Below are 13,414 nucleotides of genomic sequence, written 5' to 3'. Positions count from 1 at the left end.
CCAAGCATCGTCTAGCGAAAATCCACACACTGCACTGACCAGGCCTAAATCGCCATGTGTCATTTTCAAAGGAGACCACTATCATAGAGATTGTCCCTGCATCCCTCGGATCTTAAGGGACTGGTCCCCTCGTTTGCACAACCTGGTGTCGTCAACCTCTGATGATCATGTTGAAAGCACACCGTTGACTAGTGAAAGTGAAGCCACTGGACAAAAAGGAAAGTGCAAATTTCCTTGTAAACTGTGTGAAGGCGATCACGCTGTCCACCGTTGTCCCTTCTTAGACGAGGCTAAAAGAGTTTTGGACGATCGTCCGGTTTCACCGTTACGACTTCCTCCTGGGTATAAGAAACTCTTGCCAAGTCCGTCGCTAGTTGAAAATCCGGCTGACCTGCCCAGGTGGTCAGCCGAAGCATTTATCATTGAAGATAAACCATCTGAACCCATACCAGACGAAATTCAAAAGGTCGAGGCGGTAGTTGACCCGGTCTTACCTTCAGAGGTTCCATCTTCAGATGATACAGTCACCGAAGAGAACAAGGATGACACCGTCCAAATTCTTTTCGTAAACACAGAATTTGATGAACATGGGGGCAATTTACCCATTCCTTTACCGCAGGAAGGAAGTTCGTCAGAGTCGTACCCGGCCATCTATTCGGTCCCACCTCCAAGCAACCTAGTTGTTTCCTTCGACTGGAATCAGCTAGGCAAACCCCGTTTACTGGCTAGTGTACCATTCCGAATCATTGCTCAAGTATATAGAATGGTTATGGCCGGTACCATCATAGATGAAGGGGCTTCTGTGAGTATCTTTTCCTCAACTGCTTGGAAAGTGCTTGGTTCGCCATCGCTTTTGCCTGAGATGAGAAATCTAACAGGCTTTGACAAAGGAATCAGTCGACCATTAGGGATCCTTCCCAATGTGCCCATAACATTGAGAGGGAAAACTGTTCACATGAACGTAATGGTAGTCCAAGGACCCCTGGATTATAATCTACTCCTTGGATGAGACTATATATTTATTGCATGGGAGCCATTGTCTCATCACTCTTTAGAGTAATGTGTTTTCCGCACGAAGGAAGAGTGGTCAAGCTCGTAGACTAGCTTTCATTCCCCGGTTCACGCATAACAAATAGTAATATACCATCCCTGAATGGTCTTTTCACGCAAGGAATGTTTCGTAAATCTCCAGTCCGTCCACCTGATGAGTGCGAGTAATTCGGGGGACATGACTGAAACCTAGGGGGCATGCACCCTGGTCTGCTTCAGCAGGAAAACTTCAGGTATAGGATAGGTTTCCGCGAGATATATATGACTAGTCTGACACTCCCGTCCATGAGTGGAAAAGGGTGTTGGACTGGAACAAGATTCTCTTATCAAAGTTATGTGAGTGGAGGCGTCTGCGCCATTCACCTTTGTCTATTTCGGTAGGCATCGCTGAAGAAATGTTTTGTTTGCGGTGCAGATAAAACAATCTTTAGTAACCTGAAAGAGGTAAACCTTTCCCGATAAAACAAATGTTTTTGTCGGCGGATTGAAAGGTGACCTTGAAACTCTATTTTATACCTGGGGGCATGCAAACCTTTTGGTGTGCAAGCGAAGAGCGACCAATTTTTTTTTTAAATTTGTAGGTCCTCTAACCCTTTAAACTCGTAGGATTGGTCGTTTCCTAACTTGCATAAAGAAAGGATGTGGGGAAAAGAGTTGAAAAATTGCCACTTTTATATATGAGACATCCTTATTATACGACTGGATATATTGAGCAGTTTTAATGCAGACTTCATGCTCGTTAAAAAATAAACATAAGCAATGAGCAAATGTTTTCCCCAGTGTTTAAGCTCAATAAAAAATGAACCAATTTCCGGTAAATAACCATCGTGAATGTAGTACTTCAGCCTTTAAAGCCTTGGTCGTGTTCTCATCATCACCTCCATTCTGTATTGGCCAATCATTCACCTCCATTTGATTGTTTACCCATTTTTGAGGAACAGCTGCGAATAGTGATCTTATTAGCCATCCTTGTAACACTGCTGTGATTGGGAAATTCCAAACCTTACCTGGAATCAGCTGCTACCCAAATTTATCACTCGTTCCTCAAAGACAAGTCTCCTTTAAGCTCTATTCAACTGACTCGTAAAATATGAAAAGATTGCCGAGCCATTGGCCTCTCCAGCTCATTAAAGGGAATGGAAGTGCCATCCCTCCTTTAGATTTTAATCTTTTTGGAACTGAGGGATTATTACACAGAAAGATCGAAAATTCATCCCTTATGTATTGTTTTATAATTTTTCGGACTTAAGGGATTAGATGACGAAAAAGGATTTTTGGAGTTTCCTTTATGTCCCTTTTCAGACTCTCTAAAATTGAAAAGGACCGAGTTATCTTTGTCGTTAAACTTGTTAAAACCTAATAGCGACAAACTTGTCCATAGCAGACAAGAACGAGTTTCACTATCGCTAGGCTCGTTAAAACATAGTGATGGGTTTGCCCGAAGGGCAAATTATAGAACAAGCATATGTTATCCTCCTCAAGGTTGACAGAAATAAAGAGGTACTGGTCAGCGATGACAGGGGAAAAATTGGGAAGAAAACTTGAAGAAACTTTGTTGGTAGCAAGTCACTCTTGAACATGACACTTTCACTCCGCATCCAAGTCGGGTTGGGTTGTTTCATTCACCAGTCACACCACCATGGTCATGTCACACCATCCACATTTGGGGTTAATGCTACCAATCCATCATGTCAATGTCGCTGATATGTTCAAGAGAAGTCACTCAGAGAATTCACCTGTGTCTCACCCGCTGCAATACATTTACGCTCCATTCTTTCATGACCGCCACCCTGAACCTTATATCACCAGACTGTTTTCACCTCCATTAAAATCATTTGCTCCGTTCTGTGTCATTGATGTGGGATTCATTAAGGCCCTCCTATGACGGATCACTTCTTGTCGACATCAACTCATTATCCAAGAAGTCGATCTAGGAACACCCATTTCAGTACTTTGAAGCTTGCATGCCTCAATGGCAAGTTTCTCACTTCCGGCGATAGGTTTACATCAATGGCCTTCGACCGAAAGATTTTGCGTGGTGTTCGATGCCGAGTCCCTTATTCACACCACGTGAATTGTACTGCAGTACCTTGAGGGTCATTATCATTATCGGTGATTCCTCTTGCACTTGTTAACAGCTTACATCGTTCGCTGGTAATCAGGCGATGTCTTTCCATGTTCGACTCTAGAACATCTCTCACATGGATCGACTTGTACTTTGAGTGAAGATCGAACGAGATTGAAGACCCTAGATCTAGTTTCATCCATCCGGGCTGCGATATATATTCAGGAAAATAAAGACATCAAATGTACATCATTGCTGCACAGATAATCATCCAATCAAAGGGATGATGGCTCTACTAGAATCATCAGTCTACACTCAAACGATTGTCTGTCCTATGTACATGAAAATGAATTTATAAAGTTGAGCATGGGAATGCCCGCCTCAGCTAGATCATGAAAATATTATGAAGATAATGTATTGTATTGTATCTTATTACAGGTCTCCTTCCAGCTTGAAAGAACTTCAGATCCTCATGATAAAGCATTTCACCCGACATCAAAAAAGATTAACGACCTCATGCTTTAGGGGGCAACTGTTATAGACATTTTTGGGCACTGCAACCCCAAGCATAAAATTTCCATAAACCAAGGGCTCCTAAGTCCCTAAAAGTGTTGTTCCAACCCCTAAAGGAACAAGGTCAACTGATTACAGCTTCTCCCAGAAGTTCTCCATGAAAAACTACTCAGAACTGGTCAAAACTGGATCATTTCACCTGCTCCATAGGCAAAGTGCGTTGAATCTCACCTAACTACACTCAGTGGGTGCGTTGCATTTCAAAAAGCCCTTCTATGGGGTGCGATGGGCAAAAAGAGACAAATGGCAGTGTCAATCCGCGAGGTGGAGAAGCATGGAACCTTCCAGAAACTTCTCCTGTGACACTTGCCTCTCTGAATTCGACCAAGGATGAGTAAGAGATCATCAATCTCCAAGTGGAAGCAAGAACTATCAGAGGGAAGACACTAATCAAATCACAAGCTGACTCATCTCCCTTATAGACATCTATATATGGATCCCTCATCCCAGAGATCCAGAGGCTGGAATTTTGCATCTTGTAAGGAATTGTTGTTGGTTTCTTGAGGCAACATCATAGTGTTGGGTGATCTAAGCTTTGCATGAGGTGAAGAAGGGCTTACTTGCTGAGAGGATGATGTTGGGTCAGAACAACTGGTTGTAACTCTCTTGGCTCTTTCTTGATTATCAATAAAGCTATTCAATTTTTCCTCCATACTCTTGTGTGATTTATGTTTTATGCATTTGTATGGTCAATTTACATCTGATCCTAGATTGTTTATGATAATAGATCAATGTTCTCGTATAGTGTTATGCTGCTTTGATTCTACATGTACTCTGTGAAGCTAGGTATACAAGAAAGCAAGTAGCAAAGGATTATCAGAAGAGAGAGGAATCGAGCAAGGAACCAAGCGCAAGACAGAGGTTGGTCTCCTGTATTCTTCTCCCATCTATCTTTCATAAAGGAAAACGAAAGTAGTTTTACTTTGTTTGTTTCTAAGGTAGCTACCCACCTTAGTGGGATTAGCAGTTCTGCATAGACACTTTTCCTTGTAACACTAACACACACAAAATTTGAACTAGTTGTCTATCATCCGTTAGTCTCTAATGCTTCCATCTTCATTGTCATGTATTCATTATGTATGGTGGTCAATCATTCCTACAAATAAATTTGTCTATTGTTGGAATGGCCAGTTCGAAGAAATACTCAAACTCGTGACAATAGTTGGTTATACTAAATGTCACAACATTATAGCATCCAGTTCTTTGACCCAGATTTACATGAATGCATTTTTACATTAAATACATACATCTTGAATCATGGTTGAAGTCAAGGCATCATGCAATTGTGAGTAGAAACTACAAGATAAACACTGAAATCATAAATGTTAACAAAGTCAAAATCAGATTTAATGCAGTTTCATAGGTCCAAATATGCCATGCTGTAAAAGATCTCGATATCATGAATCCAACAGTAATCGATCTTATTTTTTATGGACTTCAAGATTAAATGATCTCCCACAAGACTCTCACACAGGGTCAGAGCCGAACCCATGGCCAAAAAAATCCGAGGACGCCCACTGGGAAAAAAATAAGGGAATTGTAGGATTTTCCAAAAGCCATTCACTGCGCCGGGCATCCCTGTCAAAGATATTGGGGCTGAAGTCTTATGACACTCTTGGATCTTGCTCCACCTTTGGTTCTTCCACTTCTTCTTCCACCACCAAAGGTTTCTTGTTGTTGGGACTCTCTGCAACAACCTTAGTCACGACCCTGTGTGGCTCCCCCCACCTTCCCATGATCAGGTGCTCACAAATCTCATTAAATTCTTTCTTTGGTGTCCCAAACTTCCCAGGAACAACAGTGCCTCTCAGAACCAACACCATCACAAACAAGCACAACAACATGACCTTGGCATTTTACATTGCCCTCTGGATCTGTCGATCTTGCGACCTCCCAGCGAGAGGGATCGAGGATTTTGGAACATAATGCAGGTTCTGGGCAATCATGTCATCATCTTGCAGTTTATTTGAATCCTCCTGCAGTGACAAACGAACCTCCACAAAATCAGCATCAAGCGAATTTTTATCCTTCTTCTTGTACCAGCCACAACAGTGATCCTCCGTGATACTCTTGACTAATGACCTCACCTGGGGGATGAGCTTGGAACACCTTTGGTGGTTCTTAAGCTGATCCAGAGGCCAAAGCCATGGTAAATGGTTGGCCCAATTGAACTCGTCCAGCAGCTCAAAGCCTTCCTCTACCATATTCCTCATCTCCGCCACACTTAATATGCGACATCTACCACAAAAAAAAGCATTTCTTCTCTCATCAAGAAGCCTCAACAACCACTCTTGGATCTACAATCACGCAGTAACAAAAAAGTATGTAAAAGCAAGGCAAAGGAAAAACAAACAAAACATTCACAAAACACTTTAATTCTATCGGCCCACGAGGGGCAGAGAAAAATAAAGTGTTTGATGAGTATTTTGTTTGTTTTTCCTTTTCATTGTTTTTCCATCCTTTGTTGTTGCTGCATGATTGTAGATCTGAGAGTAGCTATTGAGGCTCGTTGGTGAGAAATGAATGCTTTGTTTTGTGGTAGATGTTGCTTGTTAAGTGCGATGGAGCTGAGGAATATGGTCGAGGAGGGCTTTCAACTACTAGACGAGTTCAACTGGGCTGACCATTTACCATGGCTCAGGCCTATAGATCCGCTTAAGAATCACCAGCAGTGTGCCAAACCCATCCCCTGCTTGAGGTCTCTTGTCAAGAGTATCATGAAGGAGCAACACTATGGCTGGACCAAGAAGAAGGATAGAAAATCGTGTGATGATGATTTTGTGGATGTTCTTTTGTCGTTGTAGGAGGATTCAGAGAAACTACAAGACAATCCAAACTCATGGGAATAATTCAGTAGTTTATAGTACCCCACACTCCATAACAGAACGCAGTTATAGAGAGGAAGAGTAGAACTTTGGCGGAGTTTGCATGCAACATATTGAAAGGTAAGAACCTATCTAATGGATTTTTGGTAGAGGTTATAAAAACTGTAGTTTATTTAAAGAATAAGAGCCCAACAAAGAGTCTTGATATTAAGACTCCATTCGAGGCACAAGAATAATTCAACAATTTATAGTACACAATCCACATAAGAACGTGGTTGCAGAGAGGAAGAACGGAACTCTGGTGGAGTGTGCACGTAGTATGTTGAAAGCTATGAACCTATCTAATGGCTTTTGGGCAGAGGCCATAAATACTGCAGTTTATTTAAAGAATAGGAGCCCAAACAGGAGTCTTGATCTTACGAAGGGTCTTGATCTTAAGAATCCATTCGAGGCTTTATATGGTTTTTAAGCCTGCAGTTAAACATTTAAGAGTTTCTAGCTCAAAAGATTTTCCTCATGTTCCTAAAGAGGATAGGAAGAAACTAGATGCGAAGGCCATCAAATGCATATTTGTAGGGTATTGTTCTGAGTTTAAAGAATAAAAACTCAAAAAAATACCCTACAATTACGCATTTGATGGCCTTCATGGTATTAGAGTAGAATTGTGGCCCTCTGTCCTAGTGGCTGGTACGAAGGAGGTCTGGCGAGGAGGTAGAGTGCTGAGGAAAAGCATGGGATTTTTTTTTTTTTGAGGTGAAACTGGGGCAGCGTGGATCCGATCTATTTTTTTACACGATGGTCAAATGTGATTACATTGAGGTACGATGCAGGTCTTAGCCTAGATTAGGGATGTTTGACCTTTACTCTAACGAACTTCATTTAGTGCACACGAGAAGCGTGGATCCGACCTCTGGATTGCGCACTGCTGCTATGGTGAGTTGACACCTGGTGGATTGGAAGATGTGGTTCCAGTGGCGAGCTTCCGATCCGGTTTGGGGATCGACAAAAAATCTGCTTTCCTGAGGGGAGCGACCTATTTGAGCGTCATGGTTGATCTGGTGGATTGACTACGCAAGATTCATGTGAAGCACCGTGGCATTATAAGGCCCATTGACTTGCATGAATAATGTCTAATCTGGTGTGTCTGCTAGTTTACAACCCCTGATGTGGACACTATGTGTGAATTATATTGGACCCATTGTGGAGGAGCATGGGAAGACCAAACCCTAGCCACAACTGAGGTAGAAAGCCACAGATCACTCTAATTGGTGAGTTGAAGATCAATTGCAGTGACATGAGACAGAGTTCAAGTGCTTTCGAGAGCGAGATTTGAGCACTGGTATGGAGATATTTTGGCGAGTGTGAATAATTTTATAACCTCAGTATTTGTGTGGATCATGCAGTGTAGAACCAATGTGGTGAACCACTGTTTTTGCAGCATTCAACCTATTGATGTGTCAATAGAGGCTACATTCATGGATTGTCAGTGTGTGAGCATCGTTGGAGTGTGATTGAGCTACAGAGTAAGCATGGTTGAGCTGTTGTGTAATGTTATCAGTGAACATTGTGGTATTATAGTGAACATTATTGTGAAGAATGCAATTGTAAAGAACACTTTGGTGACTACGTCATTGGAAAATGTTGTCATCCTTTCTCTTTGATCCTAGTGCAAATCTAGATTTGCTAACTTCTAAAGTATAGAATCACTTTATGTGTAATTTGCACTTCATTATTTGGCTTTTCCTTTTTTGGAATGATTAATTGAGTGTGTTTCTTCCTCGAAGGCGTGTAGCGGAATGATTTTAAGATTGTTGTTTGGACAAGGGTCAATTGAATGATTTTAATGCTAAAACGACTTGATTCTAATCTGAAAGCTCTCAAAACACCGGAGATCTCTGTTATTTTGCGTGTTGGAAGATTTTGGAGTGTGATTTGACTTAATGAAATTTTGTGTTATTTTAAGTTTTCGAAGATCACCCTTATGGATTTGGAGATTAATCTATTGCTGAAAGATCTAGTAATTGAATTATCTCTTTTATCAGTTGTTGGAGGTTGAAGTTTTCTAAGGCATATCCATAGATCGACCTGTCATGATGAATAATCAGACGGTAGAGGCATACTTGAATGGGTCTAGCAATAATCTCAACGATTCCAATTATTCAAATTGGATATTTAAATTGCAGACTCTGCTTGAGGGGCAAAGTGTGTGGGCAATTTCAAATGGGGATGAATTGAAGCTGACTATAGCAGGAGGCGAAACAACTACAGCAATTCAGGATTTGGAGAAGAGGGAGAACAAAGTGAAAGTGCTATTGAAATTGTTAGTGAAAGATTGCATTATCCCTCACATCAGAGAGTGTAAATCAACAAATGATATTTGGACAACTCTCAAGGATTTGTATGAGATAAAGAATACAAATCGCTTATTGTTCCTGAAGAGCAAGATTCTCTCCATCAAAATGGAGGAGAGTGAATCAGTCGTTGCATTCATCTCTCGAATCAAGGAGTTAAGAAATAAGTTGGCCGATATAGAGGAGATAGTATCAAACGTTGATCTCGTCATGGTTACCATGAATGGTATGATTGACAATTATCAGATGTTTATTACAGGCTTGAGCGCAAGGGAGAAAGCCCCCAATTTTAAACAATTAATAGGGATCTTGATACAAGAGGAACAAAGGCAGATGACTCTGAAACCCTAGAATTCATACCTAGCATTAATGGCGAAGAAAAATCCTTTTAGAGGAAAAGCAAGCGCATGACAAAAGGTCGGAGGTACACCATAGAGAAAGCCACCTCAAGGTATGTCCTCGACCAGAAATGATTTAGGGATCAAGTGTTTTTATTGTGGTAAATCAGGTCACATGGCTAGGAATTTTCATAAGAAGAAGCTTGATGAAACTCGACATAGACATAAGAAGCATGCAGGGAACTTTGCTGATAAAGATCAGAATTAGAATCTCAGACTCTTTGTATCTACTTGTGATTTCTCTATTGAGAATGATGAAGCAGAAATTTGGTTTGTAGATTCAGGAGCTTCCACTCACATGACAGGTAATAGGCATTGGTTCAAAAGTTTTAAAGAAACCAGTGGTGGTGCTAATATCTACCTTGGTGATGAAAAAGCCTACCATATCAAAGGACATGGAAACATTCTTGTGATTTTTCCTGATGGCAAGATAAGGAAAATTCAGAATGTGATGTATGTAATTGAAGGTAGAGTTTTTTAAAACCTATTATGTCATTAAGGATTTGTTGGATAACAGAAACCAGTTGCATCTAGAATTCGAGTTGGAGTCATGTAAAAGTTAAATGTCACAAGCGTACCACACCAGGCTTTCACTTCAACAACAATGACAATAGAGAATCCATGGCACTAAATATTTAGACACATATATCTTCCTAATTTAGTGCTGCTACAAAAGCAAGGTATGGTGAATGGACTCCCTATTTTTAAAAATGCACATATTGACTGTGAAGGATGTGCAATTGGAAAGATGCACAGGGATGAATTTCCCTCAAGTTGAAATAGAAGAAAGAGATATATCCTAGCACTTATGAACACTAATATATGTGAACCAATGCAGACAAGATCATTATGAGGAGCATATTATTTTTTATTATTTTTTTTATGATTGCACAAGATATACATGGGTATATTTTCTAAGAAATAAAAGTCATACATTTGAAATTTTAAAGAGTTTTGAAGTATGGTTGAAAAACAAATAGGGGAGGTCATACAAAATTCTCTGGTCAGATCAAGGGGGAGAATACAAGTTGGGAAATTTCATCAAATATTGTAGGAACCATCGAATAATTCAATAGTTCATAGTACCCCATACTCCACAACAAAACAATGTTGCAGAGAGGAAGATCAAAAATCTGGTGGAGTGTGCATGCAACACATTGAAATGTAAGAACCTATCTAATGGATTTTGGGTAGAAGCTATAAATAATGCATTTTATTTAAAGAATAGGATCCCAACGAAGAGTCTTGATCTTAAGACTCCATTCAAGACTTTATATGGTTTTAAGCCTGGAATTAGTCATTTAAGAGTTTTTGGTTAAAAAGGATTTGGCTCTTGCTCCTAAAGAGGATAGGAAGAAACTGGGTGTGAAGGCCATCAAATGCATATTTGTATGGTATTGTTCTAAGTTTAAAGCATACAATTGTTTAATCCATCTACGCACAAGGTGTTTGTGAGTAGATATGTTAGATTTCATGAGCAGGTTGATGAAGGAAACATAGACAAAGGCAATGAGGAGTGGCATATTCCTTTACTGATGGAGGAAAACAATGAGGAAATTAAAGACAACCATGTGCAGAAGCACCAATAGTAAAAAGAAGAATCAAGTGATGCATGTATAGTCAGAAATCCAAGTCCACCAAGGAATGAGAAACACAGATTTGAGGCAAGTCCACCTCTAAGGAGCTCAAGTAGGTAGACTCAATTAATAGCAAGATATAGGGATCATGCTCTTATAACTAGTATTTTAAATGTTGTTGAGCCCTATAATTATAAAGAAGCAAGTCAATATGATGAATGGAGGGCAGCCATGGAAGAGGAATATGAGTCAATACTTAAAAAAGAAAACCTGGGATTTAGTTGAATTGCGAGAAGGAAAAGAACCTATAGGTTGCAAGCGGTTATTTAAACCTAAATTTAAATTTGATGGTAGTGTAGACAAATACAAACCTAGGCCAGTAGCTAAAGGTTACTCACAAAGAGAAGGAATGGATTATGAGGAAACTTTTGCTCTAGTAGCTAAGCCAAACATTATGAGAATGATGATAGCTTTAGCTACAAAACATCATCAGATTCTACACCAACTAGAAGTGAAGTCTGCATTTTTAAATGGAGAATTGAAAGAAGAGGTTTATTTAAAACACCCTAAAGGATTTATCAAATAGGGGAACAAGCATTTACTTTGCAAAGTAAAGAAGGCATTATATGGTTTAAAACAGGCACCCAGGTCATGGTATGAAAAAATTGATTCAGTTTTCTTGCAGCATAGTTATAAGAGGAGTAAAAACAACCCAAATATGTATATTGTGTTTGATGAAAAGGGGCAAATTGTTTTGAATTCTTTATATGTAGATGATTAAATTATCACTAGAAATGTTGATGATTTGATTAAAGAAATCAAATTGCAGATGTCGCAAATGTTTGAAATAAAAGACCTTGGAGAATTACACTATTGTTTGGGTTTGGAAGTTTGGAGGGGCTCTGGCCAAACTTTTCTCACTTAAGGGAAGTGTGTAAGAGGGTTACTGAAAAAGTTCGGAATGGAGCAGTGCAAAGCCGGCTCGGTGCCTTTATAGCAGAATCTTAAACATGGAATGGAGGATGATTCCAAGGAGGTGGATGCCACATTTTATAGAAAACTACTGGGGGGTCTGATTTATTTGACTACTACTAGACCAGACTTAACATTCTTAGTCATTTTTTTAAGTCAATTCATGTCAAAACCTCTTGAGAACCACTCGGTAGTAGAAAAAGGTGTCTTGAGACACCTTCAAGGAACCATTGATTTTGGTATCAAATACACTGATCTTTCGGATGTTAATTTGACAGGTTTTTCAGATTCAGACTGGGCAGGAAACTTGGGTGACGGAAGATCCATAACAAGTTATGCTTTCAACATTGGATCTGGGGTCATCGCATGGAGTAGTAAGAAGCAGAATGCCATATCCTTGTCTTCAGTAGAAGCAGAGTATCAAGTAATATGTGCAACAATGTGTGAGGCAGTTTGGTTGAGGAGACTTCTCCATGATTCTAGAGAAGAACAAAAGGATCCTATAGTTATCATATGTGACAATGAAAGCTCAATCAAACTTGCAAAAAATGTTATGTTTCACAGAAACATAAAGCATATCGATACGCAGTTTCACTTTGTCAGAGAGAAGGTTTAGTCAAAAGAAATTTATGTTGAATATTGTAATACTTGTGATAATGCACCAAGAAATTTTTATCAAGCCCCTTGGAAGAACTAATTTTGAATTATTTAGGGAGATGTTAGGAGTACTAGTGAACCCTTTCTCTATTAAGGGGGAGTGTTGAAATTAATGGAGAATAAGTATTATTGGATAGAATTTGTCCATTAGTTGTGCATGTGTACTAGTTTAAGAATTAGTTCCTACTTTCTAAGTGTATGTAAACTTATATATTCTTGATGCTAATGATCAATGAGCAGAGCGTGCGTTATGCGTGAGTGAGAGAGTGTCCAGATGTAGCTTGCTCAAGTGAGAGCTGCTAAGTTTCAGAGTATATTTGATTTCTTCTTTTTTAACATGTGTCTAATCCATTTATAAATTAAAAATATGAGCCACAGAGCAATGTAGTTATTTGTATTTTGTATGATATGTTGTTTTTTGTTTTCTTCCCAACCATATTTTCGAAAAATGTCAACTAATGTGGATTTGTGATTGTTCTATTGTAGAATTTGTTGCCGAGCGAGTGAATCCTTCGATGAAGGAATATGAAGAGCATGAAAATATTTTGATGGAGTGTAAACGTGATGAATAAGCATGTGTCTGACAGACATTTCAGTGATAAAAAAGTGACTTCAATTTACAATGAGTCCATAGTATTGTTTATTCCTTCACCTTCCTATGGATCCAAACATCCAATTAAATATCTATGAATAGTACTCGGATTATGGATATCACATGCAATGCATTACATGAAGTAATGTGATGTGAAGGATCTTTATTGCTTATTCATCGTATTCAGATGTCGAGTAACGAGTGAGAAACTGACAACTTAATTTAGAGAAGTTGTTTTCTTCCATGCAGAAGCATTGTATGCTTTTCAATGTTGACAGTGCCTTGGTCTAACTGCCGACTAAACCCTCGTTTTCGAGGGATGGATCTCGTCGGTATATCTAGCATTAATGGAAA

The 13,414-nt window shown here is 39.5% G+C and overlaps 1 protein-coding gene across 1 annotated transcript; it reads left to right on the top strand.

Annotated features, from left to right (window-relative positions):
- Positions 1-8,606: 8,606 nt before the first annotated feature.
- LOC149249978 (uncharacterized) lies at positions 8,607-9,215 on the top strand. The gene has a single exon (XM_089453529.1). It carries the CDS (start codon positions 8,607-8,609, stop codon positions 9,213-9,215), a length of 609 nt encoding a protein of 202 aa, XP_089309655.1.
- Positions 9,216-13,414: the final 4,199 nt, after the last annotated feature.

The sequence above is a fragment of the Pinus tabuliformis genome, chromosome 7 (assembly GCF_031772625.1).
Source record: "Pinus tabuliformis cultivar Carrire ecotype Pingquan chromosome 7, CPIR1, whole genome shotgun sequence".
NCBI lineage: Eukaryota > Viridiplantae > Streptophyta > Pinopsida > Pinales > Pinaceae > Pinus > Pinus tabuliformis.
This window is presented reverse-complemented; position numbering and strand designations above follow the sequence as displayed.

Coding starts and splice junctions, on each gene's coding strand:
- LOC149249978 (XM_089453529.1), top strand. CDS start 8,607: ATGAATAATCAGACGGTAGAGGCATACTTGAATGGGTCTAGCAATAAT.